The sequence below is a fragment of the Kogia breviceps genome, chromosome 18, assembly GCF_026419965.1.
Source record: "Kogia breviceps isolate mKogBre1 chromosome 18, mKogBre1 haplotype 1, whole genome shotgun sequence".
Classification (NCBI taxonomy): domain Eukaryota; kingdom Metazoa; phylum Chordata; class Mammalia; order Artiodactyla; family Physeteridae; genus Kogia; species Kogia breviceps.
This window is the reverse complement of record NC_081327.1, coordinates 763,569-781,937: the sequence shown is the minus strand read 5'-3', so window position 1 is coordinate 781,937 and position 18,369 is coordinate 763,569. Positions and strand designations below refer to the sequence as shown.

At 41.5% G+C, this 18,369-nt stretch overlaps 1 protein-coding gene across 2 annotated transcripts in view; it reads right to left on the bottom strand.

Annotated features, from left to right (window-relative positions):
* The window catches only part of LOC131744777 (zinc finger protein 256-like), a 69,369-nt gene extending 58,370 nt beyond the window's left edge, over positions 1–10,999 (bottom strand). The window contains exons 1-3 of one of the 2 annotated variants that reach the window (XM_067019902.1): positions 10,728–10,999; positions 9,334–9,460; positions 969–3,112 (exon numbers count right to left, since the gene is read on the bottom strand). In XM_067019902.1, the coding sequence (XP_066876003.1) occupies positions 1,050–3,112; positions 9,334–9,460; positions 10,728–10,760 (2,223 nt within the window). In that variant the 5' untranslated portion in view covers positions 10,761–10,999 and the 3' untranslated portion in view covers positions 969–1,049. Of the gene's footprint in view, positions 1–968; positions 3,113–9,333; positions 9,461–10,727 lie in introns of those variants that run through there. The other variant, XM_067019903.1, reaches the window with a different exon arrangement.
* Between the last annotated feature and the right edge of the window lie 7,370 nt (positions 11,000–18,369).

The following is an 18,369-nucleotide window of genomic DNA, read 5'->3' as shown; positions in this document are numbered from 1 at the left end:
TGATGTATTAGGTGACATCTTTGGATAAAAGACTTCCCACATTCACTGCACTCATAAGGTCTTCATCCTACATGAACTCTCTAATGATAATGAAGACTAGAAATACAGGTAAAAGATTTCCTTCACTCACTGCACTCACAAGACCTTTTTCTAGTATATAGTCTCCAGTATTGAGAAAGGTGAGATTTATGGCTAAATAATTTGCCAAATACAGTGCACTCATAACTGCTTTCTCCAGTGTGTACTCTGCAGTACTGACTTAATTGAGAATTATCCCTAAAGCATTTCCCAAATTTACTATAGTCATAAGTACTTTCTCCTGTGTGAACCATTTGAAGATGATGAAGTAACATCTAGAAGTAAAAGATTTCCCACATTCACTGCACTCATAAGGCCTTCCCCCTGTGTCAATTCCATGATACTGAGCGAAAAACTCTTCAGAAAAGATTTCCCACATTCGTTACACTCATGAGGCCTTGACCCTGTTCTGATCATAACACTCTGATGATAACAGAGTCTGGACCTAGATGAAAAAGATTTACCACATTCACTGCATGCATAAGGCTTTGCTGCATTGTGAACTCTACAGTGTTCAGTGAGATAAGAATTTGCTCTAAACGATTTTCCATATACAGTGCATTCATAAGACCTTTTAAAAAATATTTATTTATTTATTATTATTTTTAAAATTTATGGCTGAGTTGGGTCTTTGTTGCTGGGTGTGGGTTTTCTCTAGTTGCAGCGAGTGGGGGCTACTCTTCGTTGTGGAGCACGGGCTCTAGGCATGAGGGATTCAGTAGTTGTGGCTCATGGGCGCTAGAGCACAGGCTCAGTAGTTGTGATGCACAGGCTTAGTTGCCCCACGGCATGTGGGATCTTCCCAGACCAGGGTTCGAACCCGTGTCCCCTGCATTGGCAGGCGGATTCTTAACCGCTGAGCCACCAGGGAAGCCCCCATAAGACCTTTTGATTACATCAATTCTCTGATGATCCTGGAGGATGGAACTACAGATATAAGACTTCCCACATTCACTGCACTCATAAAGCCTTTATCCAGTGTGAACTCCCTGATGATAACGAAGATTCCTCCTAGTAGTAAAAGATTTCCCACATTCATTACACTTATAAGGCCTTTCTCCTGTGTGAACTCTCTGGTGTATAAGAAGGTAAGATCTTTGGATAAACGATTTCCCACATTCACTGCACAAATAAGGCCTTTCTCCTGTGTGAATTCTCTGATGATTACTGAGGTTGTAACTAGTGGAAAAAGATTTCCCACATTCACTGCACTTGTAAGGCCTTTCTCCTGTGTGAACTCTCTGGTGTATAAGAAAGTGACATCTTTGGGTGAAGGATTTTCCACATTCACTGCACACATAAGGCCTTTCTCCTGTGTGAACTCTCTGGTGTTTAAGAAGGGAACATCTTTGGATAAAGGATTTCCCACATTCACTGCACACATAAGGCCTTTCTCCTGTGTGAATTCTCTGATGATTACTGAGGTTGGAACTAGAGAAAAAAGATTTCCCACATTGACTGCACACATAAGGCCTTTCTCCAGTGTGAACCCTCTGATGATTACTGAGGGTGGAACCAGAGGAAAAACATTTCCCACATACAGTGCACTCATAAGGCCTATCTCCAGCATGAGTCTTCTGATGATAACACAGGGCAGAGCTGGAGGTAAAACATTTTCCGCACTCACTGCACTCATAAGGCCTTTCTCCTGTGTGAACTCTCTGATGATAACGAAGGCCAGAGTGAGAGGTAAAAGACTTCTCACATTCACTACATTCATAAGGCCTTGATCCAGTGTGAACTCTCTGATGATAATGGAGGCCACGGCGAGACATAAAAGATTTCCCACATTCACTGCATTCATAAGGCCTTTTTCCACTATGAAGCTTCCAGTGTTGAGTGAGGTAAGACTGATGACTAAAGGATTTCCAACACTCACTGCACTCATAAGGCCTTGTTCCTGTGTGAACTCTCCGGTGGAGAATGAGTATCGAGCTATTGGTAAAAGATTTCCCACATTCACTGCAAGCAAAAGGCCTTTCCCCTTTATGTACTCGCTGGTGTAGGACGAGCACCGAGCTATTGTTAAAAGAGTTCCCACACTCACTGCAATCATAAGGTCTTTCTCCTGTGTGAACCCTCCAGTGTACAATGAGGTAAAATTTTCGTCTAAAAGATATTCCACATTGAGTACACTCATAACGCCTTTCTCCAGTGTGAACTGTCCGTTGTCGAATTAGGATGGATCTACAGCTAGGAAACTGTGCACATTCACTGCACAGGTAACAATTTTCTCCAATGTGTCTTCTCCAGGGATAAATAAGGACAAAGTTTTGGTTAAAGGATTTCCCACATTTGCTACACTTGTACTGCCTTGCCCCAGTATGAATTCTTCGATGCAGATTGAGGGTTGAGGTTCGCCTGAAAGATTTTCCACATTCACGACACACATGAAGCCTTTCTCCAGTATGCACTCTCTGGTGCACAACAAATGAGGATTTGTACCTGAATGTCTTCCCACATTCACTGCACACAAAACAATGTCTTCCAGGGTGGACACCCTGGTCCTGAACAAGTGAATGTTTCGGGCTGAAGGCTTTCTTGCATTCTCCCCGGCTGTAATGACTTTCTCTGCTTTGTAAAGTTGCCTCACGCTGGGCAATCTTGTTTGGCTTCTCCTTGGTGTGAGTGGTCTGTGGCTGGAGATGTCCCAAGGTGGCCAGAAAGTCTTTCCCAACTTTCTCACAGGTTACGGGCTTTCCTGACACATGGCATTTGAAGCTCTTCACAAACAAGGCCCTGACTACAGCATTCCTGAAGGATTTATCTTCCATATGCTGCTTCTGGTGTTTTTGGAGGTTTGCACTAAAATGAAATCGTTTCATACACATTCTACACCCGAACACTTTCTGGCTGTGTTGTGTTTCTTCATGCTCAGCCAAGTGAAAAATACCTCTCAAGACCAGACTACACTTCTTACAGGGGTGGCTCTTCTGGGAAAATGAGCCTGCCCTGGGAGTCCTGGCCTGTGACATGCTTATAGAAATGCTTCGTTGAAAGGGTGCTTCTGCATCCTCTGCTCCACAGCAGCAACCTGAATGCAAATAAATGCTGGTGAAGTACACGTTAACTTTATAGGGAAGGGGCAACATCATCATAAATGTGATGTGTCAGATCTAAGAATGAGTCGATGGGATGCTCTTCCACACAAGAGATTTGAAATTCCATTGGGGAAGTGGCTACTTATAAAAAGGTCATAAGAAACTACTATGAACAAATAAATGCCAACAAACTGGATAAACTAGAAGAAACAGATAAATTCTTTGAAACAGACAACCTACCCAACAATGAGTCATGAAGAAACAGAAAATCTGAAGAGACCAATAACAAGTAAGGAACCTGAATCATTAATAAAAAAAAATCTCCCAAAAAAGAAAAGTCCAGGATGAGATATTCCCTGGTGAATTCTACCAAAGATTATAAGAAGAATTAATGTCAATCTTTCCTCACATCTTCCAAAACACTTAAGAAGAAACGTTTCAAAACTCTATTTCTGGGCTTCCCTGGTGGTGCAGTGGTTGAGACTCCACCTGCCGATGCAGGGGACACGAGTTTGTGCCCTGGTTCAGGAAGATCCCACATGCCGTGGAGCGGCTAGGCCCGTGAGCCATGGCTGATCAGCCTGCATGTCCGGAGCCTGTGCTCTGTAACGGGAGAGGCCACAACAGTGAGACTCCTGCATACCACACACACACAAAAAAAAAACCCTCCATTTTTGAGGCTAGCATTACCCTGATGCAAAAGCAAGATATGCAAACTACAAGAAAGGAAAATTACGGGCCAAAATCCTTGGTGACCATAGAATGAGAAATTCCTAACAAATACTCAACAGCATGTTCAAGAATCTTACACTATTGAATAATTTTTTAAAAATTTAGGTAACTCTCTGGCGGTCATCCAGTGGTTAAGACTTGGTGCTTTTACTGCAGAAGAAGAATCTTACACTATTATCACTATCGAGTGTGATTTATCCCTGGCATGCAAGGATAGTTCCTCATATACAAATCAAAAAACATGACATACCATATTAACAGAATGAAGGATAAAAATCATATGAATGCCTCAAAAAAATGCAGAAAAAGCACTAAACAAAATTGATGTTAAAAACTCTCAACAAATTAGATATAGAAGGAATGTACCTCAATATGATAAGTCCACACTAGTATTATACTCAAAGGTTAAAAGCTAAAAGCCTTTCCTCTAAAATCCGGTACAAGCCAAAGATGCCCACTGTCCACATTTCTATTCAACACAGTTCTGGAAGGCCTAACCAGAACACATAGTTATCAGGAAAAAAAAAAAAAAAAAAGGCATCAAAATCACAAAATAAGTAAAACTGTCTGTGTTTGCAGAAGATATGCTCTTATATAGAAAACCCTAGGGACTCCTCCCACCCAAATCTGTTAGAACTATTAAACAATATCAGTAAAGCTGCAGCATACAAACTCAATATGCAAAAAGCAGTTGCATTTCTATAAACTAACAATGAAATATCTGTATTCTGAAAACTATAAGACAACAATGGAAAAAACTAAAGAAAACACAGATAAATGGAAAGACATCCAGTGTTCTTAAACTGGAAGAATATTGTTAATTTTACCAAGAGCAACTTACAGACTGAAAACAATCCATATCGAATGTCCAATGACATTTTCCACAAAAATAGAGTAAACAATCCTAAAATTTGTATGGCAGCACAAAAAATCCCAGAGTCAAAGCAATCTTGAGAAAGAAGGACAAAGCTAGAGGCATCACACTTCATGGTTTCAAAATATTACAAAGCTATGGTAATTAGCACATGATGGCACTGGCATAAAAACAGACACATAGACCAATGGAACAGAATAGAGAGCCCAGAAATAAAGGCACACTTATATAACTCATCTTTGATAGGCACCTCAAGAACACACAATGGATAAAGGACAGTCTCCTCCATAAATGGTGATGGAAACACCATTCACAAAAATTAACTTGAATTGGATTAAAAATTTTAAATGTAAGACTGAAATTGTAAAACATTTAGGAGAAAACAGTGAAAAAGCTCCTTTACACTGGTGTTGGCAATGATTTTTTTGGATGACACCAATAGCACAAGCAATGAAAGTAAAAATAAACAAGTGGGAGTATATCAAGCCAAAAACCTTCTGCACAGCAAGGGAAACAAAATGAAAACACAACCTAAGGAAAAGGAGAAAATACTTGCAAAGGATTTATCTGATAAGGGATTAATATCTAGAAAATATAAGAACTCATACAATTCAACAATAAAAAACAAAAAAATCCAATTAAAAATGGGCAAAGGACCTGAATAGATATTTATCCTAAGACATACAAGTGGTCATCAGGGACATGAAAAGGTGCTCAACATCACTAACATCAGGGAAATGCAAATCCAAACCACAATGAGATATCACCTCACACCTGTTTGGAACACTACTATCAAAAAGACAAGAGATAGGTGTTCACGAGGATGTGAAGAAAAGGAAAGCCTTCTACATTGTTTGTAGGACTGTAAATCAGTACAGCTGTTAAGGAAAACTGTATGGAATTTCTTAAAAATTGAAAAGAGAACTACTATATGGTCCAACAATCCCAATTCTATGTGTATATCCAGAGGAAACAAAACCCATATTTCAAAGAGGTATTTGCACCCCCATGTTCATTTCAGCATTATTCACAATATCCCAGGTTTAGACAACCTAAGTACAGCCATATCTTGTTTAACTGTGCTTCACAGATAATGCTTTTTTTTTTTTTTTTTTTTTTCTTTTTTACAAATTGAAGGTTTGCAGTAACCCTTGTCAAGCAAGGCTATTTGCACCAGTTTTCTAACAGCATTTGCTCACTTTGTGTCTGTGCATCACATTTTGGTATTTTTTGCAATATTTCAAACTTTTTCATTATTATTACATTTGTTATGGTGATCTGTGATCAGTGATCTTTGTTTTGGGGTGCCACAAACTGTACCCATATAAGACAGGAAAATTAATAGATAAACATTATGTGTTCTGGCTGCTCTACCAACTGGCCAATCCATCTCTCTCCCTCTCCCCAAGCCTCCCTCTTTCCTGAGATGTAATAATATTGAAGTTAAGCTAATTAATAACCCTACAATAATAGCCTCTAAGTGCTCAAGTAAAAGGAAGGATCACACGTCTTTCACTTTAAATCAAAAGCTAGAAATGATTAAGCTTAGTGAGGAAGGCAAGTCAAAAGCCAAGATAGGCTGAAAGCCAGGCTTCTTAGACCAAACAGTATTAACCAAGTTGTATCAATAAATACAAAGATAAAGTTCTTGAAGTAAATTAAAAGTGCTACTCTAGTGAACACACAAATAAGAAAGCAAAAGAGCCTTATTGTTGATATGGAGAAAGTTTTAGTGATCTGTATTCAACATCAAGCCAGCCACAAATTCCCTTAAGCCAAAGCCTAATCCAGAGTCAGGCCCTAACTCTCCCCAATTCTGTGATGGCTGAGAGAGGTGAGAAGCTGGGAAAAAAAAAAATTGTCTGAAGCTACCGTAGGTTGGTTCATGAGATTTAAGGAAAGAGCCGTCTCCATAAAATAAAAGTACAAGGTGAAAAAAAAGCACACAGTGAAGCAGCAAGTACTGATGTAGAAGCTATACCAAAGTTATCCAGATGATCTAGCTAAGATAATTAATGAACATGGCTACACTAAACAACACATTTTTAATGTAGATGAAACAGTCTTATGTTGGAAGAAGATGGCATCTAGGACTTTCACAGTTAGAGAGGAGAAGTCAATGCCTGGCTTCAAAGCTTCAAAGGACAGGCTGACTCTCTTACTAAGGGTAATGAGGCTGGTGACTGGAAGTTGAAGCCAATGCTCATTTATCATTCTGAAAATCTTAGGCCCTTAACAATTCTGCTAAATCTACTCTGCATATATTCTATAAATGGAACAACAAAGCCTGGATGTCAGCACGTCTCCTCATAACATGGTTTACTGAATATTTTAAGACTACTGTTGAGATCTACTGCTCTGAAAAAAAGATTGTTTTCAAAATATTACTGCTCACTGACAATGCAGCTAGTCATCCAAGAGCTCTGATGGAGATGTACAAGATTAATGTTGTTTTCATGCCTACTACTACAACATCCATTCTGTAGCCCATGGATCAACTAGTTTACACTGTCAAGTCTTAAGAAATACATTTCATAAAGCTACAGCTGCCGTAGATAGTAATTCCTCTAATGGATTGGGGCAAAGTAAATTGAAAACCTTCTGGAAAGGATTCACCATTCTAGATGCCATTAAGAACAGCTGTGAATCATGGAAAAAGGTCAAATATCAACATTAACAGGAGTTGGGAAAAACTTGATTCCAACTCTCTGGATGACTTTGAGGTGTTCAGGACTTCATTGGAGGAAGTAACTGTAGATGTTGTGGAAAAAGCAAGAGAATTAGAGGTGGAGCTGGAAGATGGCTGAATTGCTGTAATCTCAGGAGAAAACTTTAACAGATGAGGAGTTGTTTCTTACGGATGAGAAAAGTGGTTTCTTGAGAAGGAATGTGCTCCTGGTGAAGATGCTGTGCAGGTTGTTGAAATGATGACAAATGCTTTAGAATATTATATAAACTTAGTTCATAAAGCAACAGTAGGGTTTGAGAAGATTGACTCCAATTTTGAAAGAAGTTCTACTGTGTTTTAAAATGCTATCAAACAGCATCGCAAGCTGCAGAGAAGTCATTCGTGAAAGAAGAGTCCATCAATGTGGCAACTTTCATTGTTGTATTACTTAACTAAATTGCCAAAGCCACCGAAACCTTCAGTAACTTGATCAGTCAGCACCTTGATTAGTCAAAATCAAGGCAAGACCCTCCATCAGCAAAAAGATACAACTCAGATAATGGTTGTCATTTTTCAGCAATAAAGTATTTTTAAAGTTATACACATTGTTTTTTTAGACATAAGGCTACTGCACACTAACAGGCTACTGTACAACCTAAACATAACATTCATATGCACTGGGAAACTAAAAGTCTGTGTGACTTGCTTTATTGTGATACTCACTTTACTGTGGTGGTCTGGAACCAAACCTGCAATATGCCTGTATCTGTCTACAGATAAATGGAAAAATAAAGCCTGGTATTTATATGCAGTGGGGTATTAATCAGGCATAAAAAGAGAAATCGTGCATTTGTGACAACATTGATGAACCTGGAGGTCATAATGCAAAGTGAAATAAGCCAGAGAAAGATACTGTATGCTATAACTTATATATGGAATCTTGGAAAAAAAAAAATAAAAGTTGAACCCATAGCAACAAAGAGTAGAATGCCAGAGGCTCGGTCTAGGGAAAATGGGGAGATGTTGGTCAGTTATAAGCTGAAAAAGCTCTGAGGATCTAATACAGCATGGAGCCTATACTTAATAATGTTGTATGATATACTTCAAATGCACTAACAAAGTAGATCTTAAGGGTTCTCACACACACAGGAAATGTAAATATAATATGTGAGGTACTGGGTGTGTTAATTAACTTGACTGTAGTAATCATTTCACAATGTGTGTGTGTATATATATAATCACGACACTGTACACTTACTTTTACGTTTTACCTTTTTTAAAAATTCTTTAGCCACAACGCACGGCTTGTGGGATCTCAGTTCTCCTACCAGGAATTGAACCCAGGCCACAGCAGTGAAAGCACTGAATCCTAACCACTAGACCACCAGGGAACTCCCTGTACACTTTAAATATATACAGTATTATTTGTCAATTATACCTCAATAAGCTGGAGAAAAGAAAAAAGAAAAGAGATCTAAACACTACAAGTAAAACTATAAAGGACAGTCTTGGAAAACAGCCCATGGTCCAGGTAAGTAATGGTCATGACAATGCCTTCAATTCCTGGCACATGGAGGCAGAACAAAATGTCAGATGATAAAAAGGAACAAAACCTGGGACACAGATGTGCCATGGACCTGGATGCACCGCCTGACCAGGGAAAGGGCAAGTAAGATGCAATCCATTAGCCTCACTGCAAGACTGCTGACCTCAAATCCATCCCTACGGGGGTTGAATACAGACTGTATTGGGGCTATGGGGAGAGACGGGGGCAGTGCAAACAACCCAGCCCTACCTATCACAGCAACTAACCAGAAAGCTGAGGAAACAAGCAGTGCCCAAGGTCCATATGTGAGAAGGGCAGAGCACACCTTGGAGAAAAGAGGGTGAGGCAGGATACAGATTCCAGCCCAGATCACTGAGGAGGGTGAGGCTCTTACCCAGTGAAGATATAAGTGCAAAGTTCTCCAGCATCACATCATGGTACAGGCGTCTCTGAGCCTCATCAAGGAGCTTCCATTCCTCCCAGGAGAAGTACAGGGCAATGTCCTCAAAGGTCACACCACCCTGTCATGAATGAGATAGATGAAACATAAACATTCTCTCTCTGAGGATCCACAATTCATCTCCTCACACATGTATTCCACGGTCATCCTCCATCAGAGCTCCCCACGTCAGGCCTGGTGCCAATGATGCCTGATCTCCTCACTGTGTTCAGCCCTCAGCAACAAAAGGCAGTGGCTGGGGGGATAAACGCCATCTAAACTCTGGGCCTGGCCTACAGGGCCCCATCCCTCCTCCCAAGTAATTCCCCTGAGGTCTCCCACATTGTGCCTCCAAGACACAGCCAAACATGGGCTCATCTTTACCCTTAATCCCCAACACCAGGGCCTGTGGGCCCTCAGCTCACACTTCTCCTTGATGTGCACGTCATTCAGTTGACCAAACCTCTTTCACATCTTCAGACCTCACGGTTGCACTCCCACAGCTCTACCACCTCCCTGCCCCACATCACAGGCACTTCTCTGGACTCACTCAGGTACTTGGAACGTGGCATCCACAGAGTGCTTAACAAAATCAAACATGATCTGGTACAATCCCAGTTCTCTGAGAGAGCCCATAACCAGGGAAAGCCCTGCCTATCTTGCTTCTGATCTGTTTCAGTATTAGCCATCCAGAACCAGTGAGGAACTGGGACACCCTCTCCTGCCTTACATAGGTTTCATAAGTGCCTCTTCAACCTTCAGAACCTGAGCGAAAAAGGAAGGCAACCATGGCTGGGCTCCATGTGTGCAGGACTCCACTGTATCCCCACCCAGCCCTGGAACCTAGTGACCTCAGGCTGACTGACTAACCTCTGCTGCCTCTTGCCAGATCCTGTGATCTTGGACGAGGACTCAACTCTCTGTGCCTGTTTGTCACCCTCATTCCAATCCGTTCATTCTCTTCTCTGAGCAGCTTTTTGAAAACTTTTAAAGCCCTCACATACACTCTTCCTCGTCCGTTCACAGCCCTCCGTGGCTCCCAGGTCCCTCAGAATAAAGGAACAACCTCTCTCTCTGCCGGTACAGGCGTGATTCCACCTCACAGTCTGTTTACTGCAGTCATAAGATGGATCCCAGGTTTCCCGAATCCTCCTGGCTCAGTCCGACCTCCAAGCCTTTGCACCTGCCGGTCCCTCCGCCTGTCACCCTCGCCCACGCGTCACCCACGGCCGCCTCACCGTCCTGGACATCATGGTCTGGGCTGCGGGCACGTGAGCAGGCGTCCTGCACTCGGGGTTTTAGTGTCTGGTGCAGTGTGGGCGGTAAGGGTTCGGAGGACGAGCGTTTACCTCAGGCGGGTCCCTCAGGGCCGCCGCCGCCATCGGACTCCCTGGGCGGAGTGGGGCCGGGAGCTGCGGGAGAGAAGGCGAGACGCGGGCACGGCGGTCACTCTCCCGGGCCTGGCGCAGGGCACCCCGGGCTGCGTCGCCGAGCCTCAGACGCGCCCCTGTGTAGCGGGGACAGACCCTCCTCTCGGAGCTTCTCTGTCCCGCCACCTAGACCCTGACACAACGCTCCAGAGGTCGAACCGACCAGAAGGAAGCGAAAATGACCGCCGTAAGAAGGACGCCGGAAGTCCCGCCCCGACGCGATGCGCACGCGCGGGAAACCCTCACCCTTTATTGGTCGTGGGTTTGTAACTGCGGTCTCTGGGCCATGGGCCTTCTGGGGGCCGCAGGGAAGCGAGTTGATACTGTTCAACCCGAGCGTTGGTTTTGCAGCCCCCTGAAGCAGGTGGACCAGAAGGAGCTCCGCCTCTGCTGGTTCCCATAAAAAACGGCTCCCTTGCTTGTATTATCAGTCATTTTCAGAAGTGGAAACAAAAATCAACAGGATCAACAGAAATGGAAGCAAAATAGGAACTGCCAAACTAAATGCCCTAAATTGTATAAAAGCTAATTTTTAGTTTTGTGGCCTTTTTAGAATTGTTAACTATTGTGTCCCCTAACTATATATATATATATATATATATATATATATATATATATATATATATATATGTATATATATATACATATATATGTGTATATATATATATATATACACACACACGTATTTAAATTTAGCTACAAAAATTAACCCATTTATTAAAGGGTAGCAGCGTTTCAAATGGTGCTGTTTCTACTGGTCCTTCAATTCCTTCAATCTTCTGATGGCCGATTTTACTGTGACGGCAGGAGTGGTGTTGTAAATATAGTTAGGCCTAACTATATTTTTTTGGGTGTTGAGCTCATTTATTTACTTGGTGACAAAATATTGAATGATAATTGTGTTAGTCTGCTAGGGTTACCATAACATTTGAATACTATTGAAACCGAGGGTAGTCATAAGCCATTAATAAAAAATAAACTGTAACCTGCCTTCACTGATCAACCTCACTTTGCTTTTACAAAAACGTGAACGTACTCCCAAGCATCAAATAGCCTAAACAATAAGATCTTTGCCAAGTTGCTTTTCAGGAAATTGGAGTCACCTGTGTCCGGTTTGAGCTCAAGTTGGTTAAAACTGCTTAAGACCACTGACTCTCCAACTGGACATGTGCAAGTGTTGGCTAGGTGACCTTTTTTTTTTTTTTAAGTTATTTTTGGCTGTGTTGGGTCTTCGTTTTTGCATACGTGCTTTCTCTAGTTGCGGCGAGCGGAGCGGGGGTTACTCTTCGATGCGGTGCGCGGGCTCCTCGTTGCCATGGCTTCTCTTGTTGCAGAGCTCGGGCTCTAGGTGCATGGGCTTCAGTAGTTGTGGCATGCAGGCTTAGCAGTTGTGGCTCACCGGCTTTAGAATGCAGGCAGTAGTTGTGGTGCACAGGCTTAGCTGCTCCATGGCATGTGGGATCTCCCCACACCAGGGCTCAAACCAGTGCCCCCTGCTTTGGCAGGAGGATTCTTTTTTTTTTTTTTTTTTTTTTCGGTACACAGGCCTCTCACTGCCGGCCACGGAGCATAGGCTCCGGACGCGCAGGCTCAGCGGCCACGGCTCATGGGCCCAGCCGCTCCGCGGCATGTGGGATCCTCCCGGACCGGGGCACGAACCCATGTCCCCTGCATCGGCAGGCGGACTCTCAACCACTGCGCCACCAGGGAAGCCCTGGCAGGAGGATTCTTAATCACTGTGCCACCAGGGAAGTCCTCAGCTGGATGATTTTTGATGGTAGAGGGCCAAAAGCCCACCCTCAGAAAATGCTAAGCCTGCCACTTTCTGAACATGTATCTCATGAAGAAGTCTGTAGCTTACTTTTACCTGTGCAGAATGACAATTACTGCACTTTTTCCGTATCTTCAATCCCCACCCTCACCCCTGCCAAGCTTTATTCCATAAATATTCCTAGCCCCTTGCCTTTGGGGAGATGAATTTGAGATTTGTTCTTCCTTCTCCTTGCTTGGCTGCCTTGTGAATAAACAGTTTCTCTGCTGCAAACTACAGTCTCTCAGCGTTTGGCTTGCTGTGCATAGGTCACATGAAACTGGTTCAGTAACAGTATGGACTGGGTGGCTTAAATAACAGAAATTTATTTTCTCGCAGCTCTGGATGCTGGAAGTCTAGGAGGAAGGTGTCAACAGGTTTAATTTTTCCTGAGGCCCCTGTTATGGCTTTTGGGTAGTCCACTTCTTGCTGTGTCCTCACATGGCCTTTCCTCCCTGTGAGCATACTCCTGGTGTCTACCCCTCTTCTTATAAGTGATGAAATAAAATTTACATCTTAAGGAAGGACAAGAAAATTTAAACATAAAATTTTCTGCTTTGGCCTCCCTACCTCCTTAATGTGCAGTGTGCATCTGCATTACACACTAACTAGTCCTCCTCAAAGATGAGAATGCTTTCTTGAATATAAAGATCAATTTTTTTCATTTCTTCTGATGCTAGTAATGGAACTTCTTAAAAGATTAGCATTCTTTCCCAACTCTGTTGGGGGTCATGGTGACTCGCTGCTCACTTTGTACATGCTTACTTGGCCTATGAACTTTATGTAAAATTTTGTTGTACAATCCTTTGTCTGAAAAATGTAATTGTGCCTTCAACTTCTAAAAGGCAGAACATATCTCAGAGATTCTGAGAGTCTGTCTCCTGGGTGATAATCCTGTTTGGCTTGAATAAAATTCACTTTTTTCTTCTTAACTTGTTAATTGAGTTTTTGTAAGTCTTAACAGAATACAGCCACACTCTTATGACCTCACTTATCCTTAATTACCTCTATAAATGACCTATGTCCAACTACAATCCCATTGTAGGTTAGGGCTTCAACCTATGACAAGTATTCTGTTAATATATGTTAGTGGTAGTAAAAGGCAAGTAGCTTACTAAAGCTGGGTAATAAAGAGGAAAAGAATATTCAACTTTTAAAAGTATCCTCCAATTGCCAATAGATCACAATAATTTCTGAAATTGCCTATATAAAAGCATAATTTCCAAAATATGCCTATTAAATACCATAAATGCATCACTTCTTTTTTTTCTTTTTTTTTCACTTCTTTTTTAAAATTTACTTATTTTATTTAATTTATTTTTGGCTACATTGGGTCTTCGTTGCTGCGTGCAGGCTTTTCTCTGGTTGTGGCAAGCAGCAGCTACTCTTCATTGCGGTGCTCAGTCTTCTCATTGCACTAGCTTCTCTTGTTGTGCAGCATGGGCTCTAGGCACACAGGCTTCAGTAGTTGTGGCACGCAGGCTTCAGTAGTTGTGGCTTGCAAGCTGTAGAGCGCAGGCTCAGTAGTTGTGGCAAACGGGCTTAGTTGCTCTGAGGCATGTGGGATCTTCCCAGACCAGGGCTCGAACCTGTGTCCCCTGCACTGGTAGGTGGGTTCTTAACCACTGCACCACGAGGGACGCTCATAAATGCATCACTTCTAAGAACTATTTCAAACGAATACAAACTTTCAATTAAAACAAATATTAAATGATGCAAAAATATAGTTTAATAAATTCATTTGAATACTTACATTTGTTATCATATATAACACTGATTTTTATCCCACCTGACTAATCCCTCACAAACTCATCATCTTCCCTACAAAAAGTTCAGATCATTCTGATCACTGAGATATCTTCTGATACCTGGCAAAAGAAGCCTTCACCTGCTTCCTCTGCTTCTTTTCTCATCACTCTTCCCATCACACACTATACCAAAAACACATCGATCTTCCTTCAGTCATAAATTCCATATGAGACTTTACAACTCAAAGTATTCCCAGGTTTTATTCTCTCCAAATGAAACATCTATTTTCCCCACTATGCTTTGTAAGTTCAAATAAATCTTTTAAGTGTCAACATAAAGTTTAACGTTTAAATTAAAGGGCTGCTATAACCTATACTCTTAAATCTTGAATATTCTCTATATTACCATAAAATTCCCTGGACCTATAGTGAATAAAAGTATATAATTTTAGAAAATTGGTTTTGAATAATTACGAGTATCTATGCTGTTTTTATACTCTACATGGAATATGAAGCAGAGTTATTATCACTGTTATTCGATTTTGAATCAAAATATTCTGAAAGTTGAAATGATATAAAATGTGAGCCTACAAATATATAAAGTTGACTAAATAAATGGTAGGGTGTTCTAGAGAGAATTTATAGCCCATGAGCTACACTTAGAATATTTGTTCTCCTTGCCCAGAAGGCAAAGCAAAACAGAAAGCTGAGCGTCACTACCAAAGAGAACGAAAGGATGTATCTTGGTAAGCCTGAAAATACCTTTGCAGAGGTGTTCATTAGACCATGGTGTGGATTCATAATCAGGCTTATCCAAAAAGATAAAATAGAACAGGGTAAAAGGAGACAGCATATTCACCAGGATGAGAATGGTGAACATGGCTTTTTTCCAGAGAATGGTGCTTTGGTCTCATGGGAAAGTCTAGGGGAAACGCTGTTGCTGTGAATGTGTTGGATTCTCTGGTATTTTGCAGTTTTACAGTTGATGACAACAAGAGGGTAAGTCAGACCTTGTTACTCCATGACAGCTGTAACCCACAACACACTGTAGGAAATAAGAGTGATTCTGAGTTTTAAAGTCTGACTCTCACTACTGGGTTTCTTTGGGGACTTTGCAAATTGGAGCTAAGTTTTGGTTTGCAGCACAAGTGGAAGCAAAATAGGAAACTCCATATTAAATTCCCTTCCCCCCCAAAGCTAATTTATAGTTTTGTACCATTTTTAGAATACCAATTGTCTCTGCTGTCTCTTTGCATGTTGCACCTCACTATTTATTTGGGAAAGAGAACACATTAATGATGTTTGTGTTAATCTGTTAGAACTGCCATAACGAAGTACCATACAAGGATTGGCTTAAACAATAGAAATTTATTTTCTCACACTTCTGGAGGCTGGGAGTCTGAGAGGAAAGTGTCAACAGGTTTGGTTGGTATCTCCTGAGGCCTCTCTCCTTGGCTTGGGAAGGCCATCTTCTCACTGGGTCCTCAAATGGCCTTTTTTGTCCCTGTGGGCATACACCTAGTGTCTACTCCTCCAATGAGGAAACCAGTCCTAATGAATTAGGGCCCCACACTTATGACCTCATTTAACCTTAATTACCTCTCTAAAGGCCCTGTCTCCAAATACAGTCACTTAGGTGTTAAGACCTCAACATATGTATATCATTAAGTTAATATAACTGTTAGTAGTAATAAAAGGAAATGGAGTTACTAAAGCTGTGGGATAAACAGGCAAAGAGAATTCAACTATTTGAAAGTATCCTGCAGGTGCTAATGGCTCACAGTAATTTCTAGAAGTGACTTTTGTAAAAACATAACTTCCAGAAGCTGCCCACTGAATACCCTAAATTCCATAAATGCATAACCACTACTAACTTTTTAAAACAAATATAAAGTTTCTAAATGAAACAAACATTAAAAGGTTAAAATATAGTTTAATAAATTCATTTCAATTCAATACTTAGCACCTTTTATCTTAAACAATTATGATTATTTGTCCTACTTGATTAATCCCTCACAAAGCTCGAGATAAACTCAGATACCTACTTTCTCTGCTTCTTTGCTTCCCACTGTCCGCATCACACAATATCCTAAACAGAAGATCTTCCTTGTGTTCTTTGAACTCCACATGTACCTTTCCAACTCAGAGTATTCCCAAGTCTTTCTCTCGCCATTGAAACATATTTTTTCCTACAATCCTTTGTAAATTAAATCTTCTAGGTGTCAACATAAATTTCAAATCGGCAGTGGTTTTCTACCCTGAACATTACTATATAAAGTTCTTTGAACCTCTAGTGAATAACACTATACAATTTACATAATTATGTTTAGTTATTAGTACCATTCATGTTTCTATACACTATATGCAGTATGAAGCAGTTATCATCGTTATTCAATTTTGAATCAAAATGTCCCAGTTGGGTAAACAGCATAAAATGTGAGCCTACAAATATATAAAGTTGATTATGTAAATATTGAGATATTCTAGAATGAACTTATAATCCAGAGACTACACTTGGAACCTCTGTTCTCCTTGCCCAACAGACAAAGCAGAACTGAGAAACTTGTGTGTCACTGTCAAAGAGCAGGAAGCAGATGAATTACCAGAAGCCTGAAGACACCAGTGCACAGCTGTTCATCAGACCATGGTGTGGGTTTATCATCAAAGTTATCCAAAAGAACAAAATAGAAGACAGCAAGGAAAAGGAAACACACATAGCCACCAGAATGAGCTAGTGCTTATGGTGCTTGTCTCACCTGGGTGAGAGCAGCACTCTGGTCTCACGGGAAAGTCTATGGTTAAGGCTGTTGTGATTAATGTGGTGGACTCGATGTTAGTGTCTGTGCAGAACAAGCCCATTTTCCCCTGTCTTCAGACACAAGAGCTCATGGATCTTGGTCCTTTGCACACTGGGATTTACTCCAGCAGGCCCTTGGTTCTCAGGCCTTCGGACTTGCACTGAATGATACTAGCAGTTTTCCTGGTTCTCCAGTTTGCAGACAGCAAGTTGTGGGACTTCTCAGCCTCCATAACCAATTCCTACGATATATGTCCTCTTAACATAGTCATCTTTCAGGGGATGTATCCACAGGGACCTGGTTCCAGCCTCCACAGCTTTGATATCAGAATACTCAGATGCTCAATTACCTTACATAAGATGGTCCAGCACAGTTGGCCCTCTGGATGTCGGGGTTCTGTATCTGGGGTTGGCTGAATCCTGGGATGCAGAACTCGCAGATATGGAACTGTATCTATATATCCTACTGCTTCTGTTTTTACGGAGAATGCTAACACAGACAATACAAATACCCAACTGTAGAAAAGTCCCTGCAATCACCAAGGAAACAATAATCACATCAATTGAAAGCTGCTCCTTAGCCCCGTTCCTGTTTGCCCATTTCTGTCCCCCCTCACCTTGAAAGAACCTAATTAAAGGAATGAGATCACTAAACAATTTAAACTAACTCCTGACTTATGCTCTCCTGAATGCACACCACACCTTGCCTGACCTGTTCATTGTTTTCCTAGATTAAAAGAAGAATTAAGTAAAGAATGACTAGCTCTCTACCCTTAACAGCTCCCTAAGCAATCCTGCAGGCAGACCCCACAGGCAAGGTAACATCCGAAGTTAGCCAGACTGAACCAACGGAAAAGTTGCAGAAACTAACCTCCTGCCTTAACGATTCATTGAGATTCTTCCCCTTTTTTCCTTTTAAAAACTGCCACGGCTGGGAATTCCTTGGCAGTCCAGTGATCAAGACTTCACGCTTTCACTGCAGCAGGCACAGGTTCGACCCCTGCTCATGAACTAAAAACCCACATGCTCCAACGTGTGGCTAAAAAAACCCCCAAAACTGTCATGGCTGACCAGACTGTTCAGAGTTGGTCTCGGGACATGAGTCCACCCTCTCTCCGACTGCCAGCTTTTCTGATTAAAACATCTTTCCCTTCTGACACTTCCTTCCCCATTATTGGCTTTTCAGCCGTGAGCAGCCAAACCTGA